The sequence below is a fragment of the Austrofundulus limnaeus genome, unplaced genomic scaffold (assembly GCF_001266775.1).
Source record: "Austrofundulus limnaeus strain Quisiro unplaced genomic scaffold, Austrofundulus_limnaeus-1.0 Scaffold111, whole genome shotgun sequence".
Lineage (NCBI taxonomy): Eukaryota > Metazoa > Chordata > Actinopteri > Cyprinodontiformes > Rivulidae > Austrofundulus > Austrofundulus limnaeus.
In genome coordinates this window covers 1219763-1238967 of record NW_013952513.1, presented here as the reverse complement: position 1 = coordinate 1238967, position 19205 = coordinate 1219763, and the positions used below count along the sequence as shown (strand labels likewise).

General features: G+C 38.9%; 1 protein-coding gene across 1 annotated transcript in view; it reads left to right on the top strand.

Moving 5' to 3' along the window:
- Window positions 1-19205, top strand: part of agbl4 (AGBL carboxypeptidase 4) — a gene marked incomplete in the record, with an annotated part of 369850 nt that overhangs the window by 311301 nt on the left and 39344 nt on the right. The window contains 1 exon segment of the mRNA XM_014014225.1: window positions 18682-18771. Within this exon segment, the coding sequence (XP_013869679.1) occupies window positions 18682-18771 (90 nt within the window).

The following is a 19205-nucleotide window of genomic DNA, read 5'->3' as shown; positions in this document are numbered from 1 at the left end:
CACACACACACACACACACACACACACACACACACACACACACACACACACATCTATCCATTCCGACACAACTGCGCATGTTGTCATGGAAACCGTGTTAATCCTAAACCAACCATCATGCAGTTGTTGCAACAGGAAAGCCAATCAGGGACCGGAGGAGGGACACGCGAACCGAAGCGTTGAGCTGAATTACTGTTTCAGTCCTTGTTTGATTTCAAATGTAAAAGTTTGTTTTCATCACTTAAATCGTGTTTGTATTCTCTTGATGTTTTACTGCTTGCCTTTTTTTTCCCAAAGGCTGTCTCTCCGTTCTTCAGTTTTTGCACCAATGCTTATGTTTTTCCTCTTAGCAGTCAAAAAACTGTTCACTGTCTTTCTATAATATTTGTACGTTGTTTAATTTTGAGATAAGTACTGATGATATCTGAGGCTGTAGATGCTTTAAATTCCTGTATTTAAATTCCTTCAGGTTAACTTGTAGATATCAGAAAAATGGAGAACATAAACTAAATGTCAATTTATCTTCATGGTAGAATGATTTTTTTTTATTATTTTACTTTGCAGATGATTAAACTTAGAAAGCACTGACATAACTTACCTGTGGTGATAATGTGTTTGATTTTAACTCTACATGTTTTTAAAATGTTAATATTAGAAAATAAAAACTACAGATCATTATAACCTTGTTGATTCAGAAATCAAAAATTGGGCCCATGGTGTAGAAGCCAAATGTAACTTGAAATATCCTATGGTAATCAAAATATTGCTTTACTTTCTATGCCACATGTGTCAAACTCAGGACCCGGGGGCAAAATGTGGCCTGTCTGCATTTTATGTGGCCCGTAAGAGCTTCAAAAATGTATTAATTGAATGTCTTAAAATAAATAAATCTAGCACTGACCATGAACTACATCTCTCAGAGTGAATGTTGATTATTGTACCAACGAAGTGACGACATCCCACCACTAGGTGGATGTGCACACAGTTCAAAAGTAGCTGTCAGCTACTTAAAATTTCCATTTTGCTACATTTTTGACAGCTACTTTTGCTGCCACCCAGGTGTACTGGGAAGTGAGCATTTCCCACTTGCAAGTCGTAAATGTAAACTAGAATGCCCCCTCCAGTGGTAATTCTCTGTTGGAAAGTGGGAGAGTTCAAAATTCAAGATGGCAGCTACTCACCACAACTCAACAGTAATAAAACTCTCTTACTTTTACTTTTAATAGTATTTCTGTATTATTTGTTTCATATTTAATTGGTACACATAATAAAATGCTGTTTCTGTGCAGTAAATTCTCCATAGAGCTCAGTTCATGTGTGTGAGTGGTGCTCGGCCGTAACAATGAAACGAGGAATGTGAGGTTTCATGTTTAGACGAAGTTAAACACAAAACCTTGAAGTTAGTTATAACTGGCCCTTTGAGGGCCACCATAACGCTCATTTGGCCCTTTTTGGAAATGAGTTTGACACTTCTGTTTTCTTCATTTCATAAATTTGTCTACAAATGATCATACCTTCAGAAATGCTGTAGGTGTGTCTCAATCAAGTAATTGTAGTTTATATCCAGATGTTGTAGTTTAATTTATCTTAATTTGATAAATGGATAAATGTTGTTAATAGTATCTAAATAGTTATGGATTAAAAAAGCTTTGTTTTAATCATTTTGTATTTTTTTACGTTTTAACTATGAAAATTTAGTTTGAATCACCTTAAAATTGTATTTTTAAAGACATGTTCTGCCTCTTGTTGCAAAAGGTTACAAAAGAAAAGTTTGACAAATAAAAGAAGAACAGTTAACTCTTCCACACAATCTATAACAAGATTGATATAAAAAACAATAATTTTAAAGGCAGAATCATGATCATTAAAAAATAATCCATATGTGAAAATTTACACTTTGATGTCTTTCATATATTTTTGTTAAACATTCCCAAATGTATGTGGATATACTTCACAACAACAGCTCATAAAAACAATTGAAGAATCTCACATAAAATTGGACATTTTTCTAAGCAATAACAACATCCATATGCTAGTTGTGATACTGTACCTCCAAAGACCTACTTACGAATAGATGCCTCAAAATACTGTTTTTGTTGTATTAAAACTTATTTCAAGGTTTGCTTTGAAAGTGTAAATGATAGCAAAAGTAGTAATCCTGCTGAAAATACCAAAGACATGTTTCATCTTTATGACTTCTGAAAAATAATATTCAATCCTTTTTCTGCTTAGCTACTCAGTTAAAAAAAACTTGGTCCAAAACTTGGCCCAGCTTTGAACAATTTCTGTGTTTCTGTGCCACAGTCATGCCTGATAGCCGTAATGTGAGAAAAGGTTTTGTTGTTCCTGCAGATTTTGTTTCAGACGTCGTCTTGCATTAAATTCATCAGAAAAGATGAATTGCGTTGCACATTAACCAGCTCAATTTATTTCTCAATTTACTGATAAAAGAAAAGCATTCGAATTTCGGGGGGTAGAAAATGGCTTTTAAAGCTGTCTGGGCTAAAAGACACTCTCAAGAATCATAATTCTGCGTAGCATAACAGAGACAAGTGAGCCTGAGTCACCACACAAGTGTCAGGATGGTTAATTTTTAAAGACTATTTTAAAAAAACGTTATGGGGAAAAGCAGCTTTTATGTATGTCCAAAATTAGCTATTTTTATGAGCTTTAGAGTGGAGTCTGTATTAAAAACAAATATAGAAATCCCCGTTAGCAGAACTGATATTCAGCTGCAGGCTTTGAAAATGACTCAAAAAGCTGAACAAACAGCCAACTTCAAACTCTTTGTAAATGATTGATGCACTAAAATTGACTGTCTTTTGGTACCAGTACTTTTTGTTTTTCATCACTGGCTTCAGTGGGAAGCTACAGATTCTGACGGAGAAAAAAAATTCAAGGATTTTAAAATGGAGCTACAAAAGCTTATGGGAGACATTTTCCATAATTATCCCATTAATTTAAACAATGCATTGTAAATTGTGGTTGTTCAAATCAAATCATATATTTAGTTATGTATAAATACATCTTACCATCAGATATATCTTTGTTTTTTTAATCTTCTTCACATTCAGCATCAACATAAACATGTTGGGCTGTTTTGTTTTTATTTTTTGTTTTGTTTCATTGTGTTTTTTTTTTTTCTGGGTTTGCATGGATCAGTAACATGTCTTCCTTTACTCTTCCACTGTTTTGTGGGGAGAGCTGTCTGGATCAGCCTTCACAGTTTCTGCAACAACACACCACTCGTCTGGACGGCATACAGTTCGAGCCAGTTCAGCTGACTGAATGTCACACACTTCTTTTGTTTGGGAGTGGAGTCCAGCCAGCTAAGCAGAGCACAAAGTGCAGCTCTTAAAATGGGACACACAACTGTCAAGTATAAAAGTGTCAGGAACTGCTCTGGCAGAGGCAAAATACTGCTGCTGGGAGTGAGCAGAGGCAACAAAAACCTTGTGTATTTTTTTGATTTATGTCTATGTGGTACCCATGTTGTGGATACATAAATCCTTTTTTACAAAGGACCCACCTGCCTTGTGAAGGCAAAAGCCCGAGTCCCTATTACATAAATCTCTTTTTATTTAAAGCCTTGATTTGATGTTAAAATAAATTTAAATGTTGTGGGTGTTATGTACTCTTATGTAATAGAAATTTTTTACAAAATTTAGGAAAATCCTCTCATTTAGTTTCCTTTAATTTATTATTACAGTTAGAAATGACACATGGCAACAAATCAGTAAGCTGAAATTTAAAACATTGCTCTTAAAGCTTGTACAAAATTAAATCAACCTGTTCACTTATCTTAATGTTAAAATTCTGTTCTTAAAAGAATCAAAGCAAAAACAACACAAACATTGCGTGCATGTTGATTCATTTTTTAAACGTGTTTCTGTGTGTGTTTCACTTTAGAACAGTAATTCCAGTGTTAGGTAACAAAATGATTTATGTGATTAACCTGCTCTTTGGTCATGTTGTAGCTTTAGGGGCTAGTCATAGCGTTAAATATCATTGGATTGAGCCCCTCCTGTGGAGGAGCAAAGATGGCGTCCAAAAAGGGCAACTCAATGGGTCCGTGTCACAAATTGTTTGTAAGCTTTTTAGAATAAATTAATATAATTGCATATTATGTTAATTTCATTCAACAATCAAGTAAAACAGCTAGATGATACATATAAGGAAAATACTGTATACAGGAATGATTTAAACTAGATCTGAAGTCAGTCAGTAATTTAGAATTTTAAACTGGTTGAATAAATATGACTACAACTAGTAATAAAGTATATTTATTATTATTTAACTGTCATGTAGGCACTTAGAAAATGTTCACTACTAATGATACTGAATGATTAAACTTGTCTATACCGATATTGGCTAACCAACTTTTCAGTAAGTCAGGTTTGTGTAATAAAAACCTAAAAATAGTCAAATATATAACATTATTTTACATTGTATAAACATCACATAAATTAGAGGCAAAATCATCTATAATATTTAATAATTTGTACTAAGTTGGAGCATGATTCAGCAGAGTGCTACACTCTGTTTAGCAATATATGCTACAAAAGCTAATATCTAGTAACCAATTCAATAATTACCAGTGATTACTTTTGGCTTTTTAAGCTTAATTTAATTTCAAACTGTTACATAGCTTCAGTTCTGGTCAGATCACATCCACAGTGAGGCAAATAAGATCAAATCTGTTCACTTGTGAAATGAGTCATGTTTTCCTGTTTCTCATACATCCATAACACACTTTTTTGGCATTTTTTATACATCAGAAAGCTTATACACACTTTAATATATGAATAATACAGTATTTTAGTTTATATTATCATTAATAGTTTTTACAAATTTGACATAAACAGCCCTTAATGTTCACTATTTTGCCAACATACTGTATATGTGAAACCAGACATTTGCCTGGTCTGGTTAGAACCGCTACAGTATATCAAAATGTCATGTGACCAAGCTAACTACATGAGGCTCAAAAATCAGCAACAGCAGGATAAAGGCTAGAATATTTTAAGAACAAACTAGAGCAGAAGAGCAAAAATTAGAAAAATTCCTCCACGAAACAGGAATAAGTTTTGCCTTAGAATAGCAGTTTTCAGAGTTGTGTCGTGTGTAAATGGAGGAAGAAACTTAGCTGGCTCTTTAGCTAATGAGTAGCGCATATTATCAGGTTGTCTTTGTAGTTTTAATGTTGTTTTGGCGTGTCCCAGCGGCCTGTTGATTTGAGGCGAACACTAAGTGGCTGTTAATGGCACGAACACGACTGTGTTTTTAAAATAGCAGACTGCCCATTAGACTGGTATTAACAAGGTAATGGGCTGTTACTAAACTGCTGAACGACTTTGCTGCTGCTGTCCAGCCAAGCCGATGCCCGCCATGCACACACGATTTCACATGCATGCACACACTCCATTATGTGTTCACACTAAATAAATGCGTAATATGTAGCTTTTCTGCTGTGATGTAGGATTGCGTTTAGTCTACTGAGTGACAGTGATTTCTAATTTAGTGCTGCTGTGGAGATATATGAACTGAGAGACAGGTGGAATCTCACAAAATGGAAAGGGAAAAATATATATATAGCTGGGAGGTATGACGGTAGTTATTAAAGCTGGGATGCACTACGGTTGTTCGCCTCATCCCAGCTGCATTGTTGTGTCTCAGAAAATTATTGATAGGTAAGAAAACGACAGAGTAATAAAGAACTACAAATCTAAACGTGAGATACTGTGGCTCCTGTCAAATGAGTTTTAGCAACAGCTTCTATTCTGAAAATCAGCCCTTTAAATGATATTCAGGATCAAGCTGAGTTTATCTGAAACAGAGGGAGGTGTTGTTTTGCCTTCAGTTTGTGCATATGTAGTTTTTCTTTTTATTATAGTACATTGCGTTCTCCAAATACATGGTCAAATACATGCTCACACACGTGCAAAAGTGCACTCTTGCAATGTGGTGCAGCGATAGGGCAGAACAGTAGGGGGTATATCCCTGGGAAATCATTTCTCCCACTCCTTTCTTCCTATTTGTAACTTGTCCTTTCAAGCAAGACGGCCCTTAAAGTTCAGTGGTGCATTCTTCAAAAAAGGCTATTACTGACTGCCTCTGATTCTGTATCATGCTGCGCGCAGAGCAGCCATCCCTCCTTTTTATGTGCCTCTCCTCCTGTCATCATTTTCTCAAGGCAAGACAGAAGAAGTCAGGGTTTAAGAAAGGCCTATGACCAGTGCCTTGAAACCCTAAGCAATCCCCGTTTCTGACTTTGCTCCAGACGTCCGTATCCTATCGCTAAAAGAGCCTTTTGCTTTAGATACTTGACAGAGCTCCCACTTTGTCTCTTTCTTAGTGGATCTCTGCCTCACCCTTCCTGCCTACTGTCTGTCATACTCATTCCTAATACTTTCCAGGGCTTTTATAAAACCGTGCGTGATGGAAAGAGATATGGGCAGCCTCTAAAATATATGAAGACAATTGTGATGTTGTTGCTGGAACTAAAGGCAAAAGACAAAAGTGTCCCAGCAGCTAAGAGCTAGTGTATAAAAAGGGAGATTTGTGAAGTACAAAATTATCATAGGAGTTCTTTTCCTTAGTTTACTGCAGAATTGCTCATCCCTTTCACCTTTTCACAGTAATCTCCTTCCTCATGTTCTGTGCCGTCTGGGAATCCCTGTTCCTGCTCTGCTGGATCGAAGAAATGCTTGTAGAGACAGACCTGCTCACAGACTCTTTCCTCTGAGCTTTTCCATTTTGTAGATGAAGTAACCGCGCTGGGCACCAGCAGTAGTGGCGTCAGTTTAACAAAAAGTGAAACGGGTGACCATAAATAAAGCTTAGCTGCACTCTGTATTAATAAACCAGTTGCGCTGTTCATGGTGCTGAAGTGGCACACAGCTTTGTGACTACACCTCTTTCTCTCTGTCCTCCAAGCTGTTCTAAATCATTAAATACGCTGTCATGCTATGTTGAAAGCCTATAGTTTAGCTTTGTATAGTATCACCCTCATTACTAAAGTAGAAATGCGTAGTTGCAGAGGAGCAAATAGATCATAGAAGCATGCTCCTAACTTGTTTTGGTTATACAGTATATAGGTACTGTTTTCAGTAAGTCATTGAGCAGCTCCTCTGCTAAGAATACAACCCTGAAGAAAGGAGAAGGGCAGTCTCTGCAATCACTAAGTTGGAGTTTCTTGTTGGAGGAGTTTGTCCAAGACATGATTGATCAGGTTGACTATTTTACGTGGGGTTTGAAGAAGCCATAACGATTCGGTTGAATGAACAATGGGGCAGCTGGGGTTGCATGTAGCTCGGTCGAAATGGCCATAAATCACCTATGTTTTTAAATATAACAAATATTTTTAGTCATAGCTCAAGACAGGAAGGTGCTGACCTCACAAAATCTAAACACCGAACATGTGAAAGTACGTGCCACAATTCAGCTCAGTTAAAACAGCCCTAACCCGCCTGGAAAAGATTGCTATTTTTAGTATGAAAATTAATAGTTGTATCAGTCATAAATCCAGACATGAAGGTGCATGTCACACCAAGTTAGAAGTCAATAAATTATATTTACGTTCACAATAACTTTGCTAATTACCATTACTTCATCTTCTAACTTCCCCCACAAGACAAGACAATACAACCAATAACAGTTAGGACACACTCCACACACAACAAGAAACTTGCACTATGTGACTATAACAAAGCATGGCACAGTGGCTCAGTTGGTAGATCTGATGCCTCTCAGCAAGAAGGTTGCCTGTTCAAATCCTGGCCCGGGGACCTTTTTGGCTAGAGTTTGCATGTTCTCTCCACGCATGCGTGGGTTCTCTCCGGGTCCTCCGGCTTCCTCCCACAGACCAAAAACATGACTGTTAGGTTAATTGATAACTCTAAATTGTCCCTAGGTGTGAGTGAGAGAGTGGATGGTTGTTTGTCTCGTGTGTCTCTATAGTCCTTTTTCCACTACTGAGTCCAGCATATAGAAGCTATGAGTATCTAGTCACAGTGCTGGATACTCATATCCAGCACTGTGACTGCTGGATATGGGCACCAGTGATCCCCATAATCCTAGAAAAGGAATAAAAGGGGATGGATGGATGGATGGATGGATGGATGGATGGATGGATGGATGGATGGATGGATGGATGGATGGATGGATGGATGGATGGATGGATGGATGGATGGATGGATGGATGGATGGATGGATGGATGGATGGATGGATGGATTTAGTCTGTAAACAATACTCATACCCTGCCACAGCAAACTGTTGCTTATAAATGCAGTAAAACAAAACCAAAATTATTTTCTAATAAATGAAATTACAGTTACTGCACACTTTATGCCTAGAAGTGTGAGTAAATATGTTGATTTTTTTCCTTATGGATTTAACTCAATGAAAAACAAACAGCAATGCTGATAGGATCTTTATTGCACAAAATAAAAGTCAAACAATATAACTACATTTAAAAAAACCACGCACCCACCTAAAAAACTACTTTAAAGTCCGAATGTAACGGGAGCAGCTCTCCTGTAGCTGCCCAGCCACTGGCTGCTTTGACCTGGATAGCGGGGCAGCCAGTACCGTTCGATTAGAGCTGGGCGGTATGATCCAAATTTTATATCACGGTATTTTCAACAATTACACCGATTTCACATTATTTGACGGTATTTTTTTCCTCACAGCTCAGCTGATAATAAAATGTACAAACTTTGCTTATTGACTTTTTCTTTTACTGTACCTCTGTATCACTGTTTCCCTCCTCTTGTACGTCTTTTCTTCTTTGCCTAGTTGTAGACAGTAATCATGCATTTAGGTCCGATCGTGAAGGATTGAGGAAAGATCATTATCTGGTCTATTGTTGCGTGTTAATAAAACTTAAAAGGACGACAGTCAACTCGGCTACACTACAAAACTACTTCCTCCCGGGCTTTTCACAATAGAAGCACGCTAGAATCTCCATGCAATAACGTCTCCATTATAACGTAGCACGTTAAATCTAAACGTGCACGTCTCGGAAAAGTTGTTTACTACATTCAGCGATGGTGAAAACGGGCTGTTTTTTTACATCAGACCATATAAGAAGCAGAAACACCACCCGCTGCCAGTTGTTCCAACAATAACGTTAGCATACTAATGCGCTTAGCAGTGCTGCGAGGAAACGTGTCCCCCGGGAAACAGTTCACTGATGGCCGCGATGAAACATTTTGCACGTGTTCAGGCTATTTACACCAGTATTCAGAAAATTCATATCATAACAAAAATAAAAACCGGTTTTCGGTACAAAAAACGATATAACGCCCAGCACTACGTTTGATGTCGGAGAAGGTGGAGAAATGATCCAGGAGCTCAGCTGGTCACATGTCAAAGGTGACTCTGAACAGAAAACCAATGATTAGCCTTGAATACTGTCAAAAGTACAATAAATGTAAAGCTGGGGGGTGTTGTTTTGAGCCTGGATTGCTAACTAGCGATAGCCGCTAGCTGCTAACTAGTTAGCATTGGAAATAAACATGCACAAAGGACACATTGGAACAAACTTTATAAATAAAAGGTACAGTTTCACAAGTGAGACATGTGTCCCATAAATTACATTCAATATCTCACTGAATGCATGAAGCACTCACCGTCTGCAGATGTGTTTGTGAAGAGTCCAGTCTACAGTTAGCAGCAGACAGATCGGTGTCTGTAGAGAGAGATCCCCTCCATTTACCCAAAGCAGCTCTTGTCGCACTGCTTTGAGCCACTCTGGCTGTTGTTGTGGTTCTTCACTGCTCTGAAAACCGGCTCAATACATTTTTAGCTTCTCCCAGCGCACCGCCATCATTTGGAAAATCTCAACTTGCTCTTAATAAACTACGTCATTCAGGCAGCTCCACTGGTCAAGCGTGACGGCTACACGCTTTCGGCACCGCCACGCCCCAAATGGTGCTGGCCTCAGTACCACCTCGAGAGGAGGTCTGAAAAGGTGGGCCGAAAGTGGGCGGGAGCCACATTGGAAATGCACAAAACAGGTGCGGAGTGGGGTGGAGCCGAACCGAACCGCGTAGGTGGAAAATGGACTTATGTGTGGCTCTGTGATGGACTTGCGACCTGTCCAGGGTGTAGCCCGCCCCTCCCACTGTGACTGCTGAATATGTGCACCAGTGACCCCCGTGACCCTGAAAGGAAGAAGTGGGTATAGATGATGGCTGGATGGATGGACTACAACAGCTGAATATCATGATTTGTGTATGTATGAAGGCAGTTACAATGCTTTGGTATAAGTTATCCCAGCTGTACCGTAGCTTCCACTGATAGTTCTCCTCTCCCTGGTCAATGATGGCCACAGGCCTGGATTTCACCGCTGCCTCCCCATTAACATAATTAAAAAGCCCTTCAGCCCAGGCCTGAATACTGATGGTGAGCCAACACCTTGTTTTCCCTCCTTCATGTCTTCCCGACGCTCGTCTCCCTTTTGTCTGCATGTCTCACTCTGTCACTCCCATCGTCTGTGACCTCCACCGTCATCACGCCTGCCCTTGAAGAGCAGAAATCTCTCCATTTCACAGGGACCAGCCATAAGGGGGCTTGATTGTGGCAAATTGATCTATAATCACACAGTGCTCAGAGCTTTTTTGTCCTGTCGCCTCTTCATCTCCACTTAAGAGGCCCACTGTTGGCGTATTTACATGCTGTCTTCTCAAGGGTTTCCTCTGCTGCCACCCTTTTTATCTTTTTCTTTTTTACGCCCTTTCTTTCTTCTTCATCTCTCTCTCTCTCTGTGCCCGTCACCTCTTTTATGACTCTGCCAACCAATCTTTTTTTCTCTCCTCTGCCTCTCTTAGTTCCTCCCCTTTCTGTCTGGATGTGAATCGTTGCTTCAGCATGGTCATTGTAATCCTTTCCTAGACGCAGACTGTAACACAGATACACACATCTGGACCAAAGCATCTCGACTTTTGATTGAGCCTTTCAGCTACACACACAACCTAAAGGGTTAGTGGAGAAAAACGTAAATATATACTTCACATAAAGAATCAACTTAACCCAACATATGTTGTACTGTGCAAAAGTTTTAAACTGTCCTTCATTTCTTTAAAAGTTGTTTTCAATAAGCCAGAATGTTGTATAAGTCGAATTAAATAATGTATAAAGTAACATTCACAAATACTCAAAATGCAATCAATGACTTTTCTTCTGTTTTCTGACTCAGAGCCATATTGGTTACAACATCAGTCAGTGACTCCTTCAATTCAATTAGCATTTCAACTTTGTAGTTGCGAAATAATTGCTAATCCACTCATCTGTACCAGACAATGCAGGATTTTCAGGGAAATACTCATGAAACCGCATGTTGTTCCACTGAGAGGAGCCCTGACAACGACCCACATGTCGGCTGATGGAGCATTACTCTCATCCTGAAAATCACTCTGTGAATAGAAATACATCTCAGCTGTCGTCATTCAGACAAGTGAGCCACTACAACAGTTTTCCAATCCATCGCTCGTTTTTTTTTGTCAGGGAGGCGTTGTGGAGCGATGCGTTTTTACCCTGACAACCTGCTTTCAGTTCATCTGTCATCTGGAAATGTCAGCTAGTTAGGCAAGAGTGACAAGTCATTTTTCATCAGAATAATTTTGCAGTGAGCAAAGCAGCCAGGTGTTGTTTTCAAAAGAAAGAGCCTCACCTTCTTTATAGAAAGTTTTGTCCTTTTTTTGCCGCAATACAGCTGTTGGTGGTCGTTTCGTTTTCACTGTGTGAAGACATGAAACATGTTTGTTCTGGATTTACTGGCATACTTTCCAAGTTACTATATTTTATAAAGTAAGTCTGACAGAGCTAACACTAACATGGAGTGTTCTGCTTAAAATTCAAATAATATTACCCAATTACTCTCTCAAATTTGGTGCTTTTATAATGAAAGAACTAATCAAGAATTTGTTATAAAAATTAATGGCTCTACAAAACTGTGCAGCTTTGGCAGCACAATGGTTTGGTGGTCAGCCCAGTGGCCTCACCGCAAGAAGGTCCCTGATTTGAAAACCAGTAACCCCCCCCCCCCACACACACACACACATGCACACACACACACCTTTGATGCCACTTCCTATTTCTCTTTGGCTGAGACAAGTTCAAAAGAAAATATGCCAGTTCTGTGACAAAATGGGTAAAATCATAATGTCAAGTTTCTTAAACATAAATATTTTATTTTTGACTTTATGTAATTGAACTCTGTATATCACAGGCACTTTAAAGTGCCTGTGACATCAACTTTTTGTAATAAATATGAATTATTTTTGAAAGATAACAATGATAACATATTGCAATAAAAAATCACACCGCTGAGATGAAAATTTGAGGTATTTGCATGTGAAATAACAGGAAGTGATGTCAAAGGGGAAAATCTGAGTGTGAACAGAGCACTGCTACAATGTCTGACTACACAGACTGTAAGAGAAGAATGTTTTTTTTACGTTATTTTAAGTCTCTATTAGTGAGAGATGAAGATGTGTCAGAGTTCAAATCATATCGTTTCATTAAACAAAGACCAGGGAATTTTCTTCCTCAAAGAGTTCCCCTTTGATGTCACTTCCTGTTTCATTTTAGTTGAGCTAAATTAAGAAGAAAATCTGCCAGTTACAAGACAAAATGGGTCAAACTGTGTGTATTATACCAAATTTCTTAAATGTAAAGATTTTTTTTACTTTTTTGTATTTGAAGGGTATGCATATCACAGGCACTTTAAGACCCAAGCCTCATTTGAAAAAGTGATCTGTGATCAGTGGAATTTGCCTAATTAAATAACTTGGATTGTTCTACTTTTATAGGAAAAAAATTAACTAAAAAACACTCATTTGTATTGATTGCAAGTTCAGTTCAGTCTTCCTAAAATAGCTCCATGTCTTTGTCGACCAGCTGCACTGAGTGGTGCCTTTATAGACCGATCTTGTGCATTTACAAGACATTAAAAATGTATGTTTGTGGGCCCTTTTTGTACATGCAGTATGTAATCTTTCACTCAGCAAACAAGCTTAACAATCATTTAGGTTAATAGAGTGCAAAACTGGGATCACCAATTTTAAAAGAGCTCAGTAAAAAATAGATGTGCTCTGCAGCCTTTTTTTTTTTTTGTATTCCCTTCCACTGTGTCTGTCTTTGTTTTTATGTATCATATTCTCTATTCCTATTTTTTCATCTTCCTGATTAATCTTTTTGCCAGATACATCAGTGTTCAATTTATTTTACAGAAAGCACCATGGTCCATATTTATGACAATTAGTAATATAGATGCAGTTTTTTTTGCCTCCTTGCTGCTCTTTTTTTTCCCGTGCCACACTTTAATGGCTCTGAGCTGTTAGTTGTGTAATGTGTGGTGTGTTTGGTGCCAGGAGATGCTTTATGAATGTGTGAGGAGGCCTTGGCGGCACCCCTGCTTCCTCACAATATGACGAGCTGAATAAATATGAAACGTGCCACGGGGCTCTCCAGCACATACACACAGGTCCAGGACCTGGTCAGTTCCTGGGGAAGAAAACAGAATCATAAAACTCTTATCACTTTAGAGCCACTCACACTTCAACACACACACACACACACACACACATCTCTGGTTTCTTTTTCTTCTTTCCTTCTCTCTCTGTCTGGGTGTCCTTGAGGTGGAGGAAGGATGGCGGGTGGTGGTGTCAGTGGGGGCAGGGTGTGTGTGTTTGTGAAGGTTTGATGCTTGTTGGGCCTCACTCAGCTGGTCAGCACACAGCGCTGCCTCTCGTCCCCAAGGCTCTGTATAAATTCAACATCAGTGACAATTTACAGCTCGCGCCCATCCTCGATATAACGCACTGAGCAGAGCGTTGAGCGTGTCTTGTTGCCATTTCACCAAAGTGAAGCTAATTTATTACAGTGTAAAACCCACAGAGCAACAATATAGGGGGGCCTTGGTTTGAGTCTTGTGGTGTAAAATGTATGTTTTTATTATTATTACTGTGTGTAAGAACCAAAGCTGTTGCATTTTATTTACTTCTATTTAAAACTTGAGATGTTATTTAGTGTCCAGTTTGGATGAATGTGTTGCCTTTTCACGTCCAAAAGTTTGGACAACAGTGATATTTAAAACGCAAGCAACCTCTCTATCTGTCTGTCTGCATGAATCAAATTGACTTTAAATATGGGTAATTACATTTAAATAAATGCCCTGTCTTCAAAAAGCCTCGACAGCGCTCCCTTTTATACTGTCTGAGGAGGAATGATGAAGAAGATCTCAGTTAATTACATCATGTCACAACTTATGAGACTGAACCTAAAGTTCCTCAGACTGCTGTCAAAGAAAGAGCTGACCAGCACAATCAGGACTGACCTTCACAATCCATTTGATTTATGTTGTGTTTTTTTTTCCCACTAGCAGTTTTCTTCTTGCCAGTAATTTACATATTTATCAGACCTGATCTTAGTTTGACATCCTTTAATTTTTTTTTTTCATCTTTGCAAGCCGCGAGAGAATGAGCAGCACTACGCTGCGTGGTGTGGTGCCTGACTTTGGCAGGTGAGAAATGTGCTGAGGGAGCACTTTGATTTGAAAGTGTGGGCATAAATTTTGCCTCTGCTGCTTTCACTCACTCATTGTCACCCACCACCTCTCCATTTCCAGCCCCCTCCTTACTGTAGCATATACCTGCATTTTTACAAGCAACTCATTTCTTTCCTCTTTTTTTAGTTTTCATTTCTTAGCCATGTTTTCAGCTGTTGACAGTACACCGATAAAATGATGGTATGAGACAGGCTTAAGTGAGAGGCAGGAAGAGATCTCAGCACAGCGGGGCTGCGATGATAGATGTAAGTCACAAAACTGTTTGGATACCTAATATATGTAAACTATGGAGAAAATGTGAGATATACACCAGAGGGAAATTACAGCAGCATCTTCACATAAATCACATCAAAGTAGCTAATTTATCAGACACATAATAGAAGCTTTACAAAGTATAAACTCACAATAATACAAACTAAATCTAAAACTGAGCTGGATTATGTTTAGCTGTAGTCCTCAAAATAAGAAATAGACATAAGTAAAGATAAATTTTATTTCTTATAATAAAATATACAAATCTAAAATAAGACAAAAGCTCATTTTGTGTGTTTTTATAATAGTTGCAGACTGTCTATAAAAGTGAATATGGTTTATGTTTGACAGCAGCTCTGTAAACAGGGGGGGGGGGGGGGGGGGGTGTCTGCCCCTGCCCCATGAACACAATACTTGACAGGAGAACCCAACAATAGGACTTTGTTTAAATAAATTCTCATGCTTTCTTTTTGTTAAAAAGAGGAAATAAAATATGTTTATTTATTCAGTTACAGTATTAAAGGACTCTTGTTATGTTATTATCCAAATTTTAATTCATCTTTTAAAGTGCACAAGCAATAATTGTGCAAAAAATGTTAAAAATGTTATTGTTATTATTATAAATTAAATACTGTAAACGGAATAACTTCAAAAAAGTTGATGTTTTCTGTTTTTTTGTTAAAACAGAAATGTTGTCTCCACATTTAACTCTATATGACAAGCTTTTTTGATAACAATTTATTTCCCTTCTTCTCTTTTACTACAGATGTTGAAAACTGTCAGTAGAAAATTTTGTGCTGAGAAGAACATTTGACTTTAATTCCTTACTTTTGTCTTTTCATCTAAACATGATATATTTACGTATTCCCATAGGTGCCGGTCAGCATCCACCTGATCTTTACTGCCACCTTCAGGCCGGGAAATGCCACTGCATCCATCTTGACGCAGCCACAACTTGACCCCAACCTAACATGTTAAATGTCACCGCCGCCTGAGCTTGAAAAGTGATTTTCCTGTACGTCTAGTGAAGCTATAGTAGCTGCTTTCCGCAGGTTTTCCCCCTGTGGACGCCGGGTTGCCTATGGAAAAGTGGGACTTAATTTTGTGCTACAATGCTTGGCTGCGCACAGTCAGAGATACAGAGGAATGCAGGAGATACAGGCGCGTAAACACAATCGCTACTTGGGGAGCGTTTGTGAGAGCCCTGAGGAGACATATTCACACAGACACACGGAGAAACACACACACACACACCGACACGCAGACACACGGAGCGATGTGGGATAAACACTACATCCATTGTAAGCTGCAGGAGTCTGCTGGAAGAGATTGTTTTGATGAAGCAGCAAGGGCACACTAACACTGGGACTAAATGTAGCTTGATGGTTGAATTCCCTGACAGTCAGAAGTTTGGCAGCAGCCTCTGCTTTGGAACACAACTTTCTTTTTTTCTTTTTTTTTTGAAAATGGTTGCATGCCTGTTTTCTTTTATTTTTTCTTCTCACAGTACGATGTGTGTGTTGGTGCATGTGTGTGTGTGTGTCATGGCTGTGTTCTTGTATCACAAGCCTGTGTGGCCGCCTGGGGTTGAGGCCAAAGCAGAATTTCTAAGTGATGGAATTTCACAGCCACCGAGCACCCAGCGGCCAGCCGAACCGCAAGCACTCACATTTACAAGAAGCGGCCTGCTCCGCCCCTCAGAGACTCCTGAATGGCAAACCCATTTGTCTCTGTGAAAGGCAGAGGCAGGAAAAAGAAAAAATGAAATCAGAGGCAGAGTACTTTAATGGAACAATGATCTTTTTCTTTTATTTTGTTGTTGTTTACGATTCCTAACTACTCAAAGAGACACCTGTACACACTTCTGCACACACACGCGCGCGCACACACACACACACACACACACACACACACACACACACACACACACACTGCTCTGAGGTTAAATTGGAATTAAGGAGAAGGAAAGGAGCATAGCCTGTTGCTAATTAGCATTTTCTCTGCTCAGCAGAAGAGGATGGAAGAATCAATAAGATATTAGGTTTGTGTATAGCAATGAGCAACACAATCACTTTCATCCATTAGCAACAACAGATTAGAGCAGAAACACCGGCCAAGAAAACAGCAAAACTTTGACCTCTGTAGATTTAAACCAGTCTGGGATTGCAGTAATGGATTCTGTTGTTTTTTTTTTTTTTTTTTTTGAACATAGGGCTGTTTTGAATATGAGCATTGATCATTCTTAAAACATAGAAACAGGTTTTTGTAACTTTTAATTTGTACTTAAGGAAAACATTTCCAAACAGTGTCTCAATTCAGCTTTTTAATTTTTTTAAATATATTATTTATTGTTTATTATTTTTATTTCTTTACCTGCTACTTGGCCTGTCACAATAACTAATTTATACAATAAAATGCCTCAGAAATCATTTTTGATAAACAATAATATCATTATGAGGATATTTTCCCTGCCCTTATAAAGCTCATGGAAGTTTACAAAATTTACATACGTAAGAAAAAGTTACAAACTGAACGGAGATTTGGAAAACAACACACAACAACAGCTGCTAAAGCTGTAAACTCACTTCCTGCTTCCTCTATCCGAGCCCATGAAATTTATTCTTGGTGTCCTCCTCTGGCTTCATTAATTAAATGCGGTCACCCTCACACTGCTTCCAAAGTTTATAGAAGTTTACGAAATTTACAAAGTGCACAAAAAAATAAAAAACTTTTGACGAACCCAAGGTTCTGCATTGTGCCTTGAGGGCGTCCTGAGGCATCGCCAGCTGAAAGAAGGTGTGGGAAAACCGAAGACGCTCCTCTGGCTAAATGCTTGTTCGCGGGTCTCTCATGCTACAGAGGTTACGAGACCATGCTGAGGAGTAGAAAAGAGGGAGTGACGAAGAAAACAAACACGCAGACATATGAAAATTATTGACTTCATTTCACTTTATTGATTAATTGATTTATTGCTTAACGTGACAGAACTACCCGCTATGTCCTGTTTATGATCAAGGGGATCCCAGCAAACTGTATGTGAGATGAGAAATACGCAGAAAGATTGTGAGTCTAACACAGGGGTACAACCCCGAGCTGTTCCCAGAGAGGATACATAATCCATCCAGTGAGACCTGGGTCTTCCCCAGGGCCTCCTACTTGTGAGACGTGCCTTGAACACCTCCTAATCAGATGAACCACCTCAACTAACTCTTTGATGCAGAGAAGCAGCGGCTCTACTCTGAGCTCCACCCAGATGATGGAGCTCCTCTCCTTATCTCTAAGGCTGATCCGGGTCACCCTATGAAGGACGTTCATTTTTGCTATTTGTATCTGGGATCTCGTTCTTTCAGGAACACATGAAACAATCAAGACACATTAAGTCCAGTTAACCTAACATGCATTTTTTTTTCTTGGTCTATGAAAAGAAGCAAAGTTTTCTTGAGAAAACCCACGCAAGCACAGCAGGTGCATGCTCATATCCATCACAGACCAAAGAAAAATCTACAGACGCAGCAGAAGTCTTCACTCAAAGAAGACCTCCTTCAGTTCTCACCTTCTCCAGCCTGATCCTGACCTGAACAGATGTATAATTCACCTCGACTGTTGAATATTCTGTGCAGAGTGTTAGTTTGATGTTTGACTCATGCCCACCTGTCTGAAATTAGACATCCAGGACAAAATCCAGCCTTTTTACACGAGAAATTAAAAAATAAGTGGATTCAATTAATGTCAAGTTTAAATGGTTCTAATTTCTTCTTTATGACTAAATGCATTCTGTTTTATCTGCTTTGTGTGTGAATAAAACCATGTTTTTTCCACATCTTTTCCCTGACACTGTTCTCGCTACTTTTTCTAGATCACGTGAACTCAGAAAGGGAGAAGAAGCTGGTTTTTCTCACAGCTCGTGTTCACCCCGGAGAGTCTCCTGCCTCCTTCGTCTGTCAAGGTAACCTTTTTTTTTTCCACTTTGTGTCATAACAACCTAGAACGTCTCAGGCTTCTGGTAAAACATACAAGTATCACCTCGTAAAATAAGAGCTGTTTGGCAATGCACTCGTAAAAGACAGCCCCCATGCAAACACATTTAAAGTGTGTTAAAGTTACAGGAACAAAAATAGGAACGTGTGTGTTTACAAACAAATGTCTGGAAATAAAATCCAGAGAAACAATTGGTGTAAGAGTGCTTTTGCTCCCGAGCTCCAGTGGCTCAAATCTAATAAAGCATCTTGAAAAACTGGAAACCTGTTGGGAAATTCTTTCCTTGTGCTGCCCAACAGCCAGAAAAACATCTGCCTTGTCTTTTCTGCCTTTCCTTTCTTTAATCTCTCTCTGTGTGTATGTGTGTGTGTGTGTGTGTGTGTGTGTGTGTGTGTGTGTGTG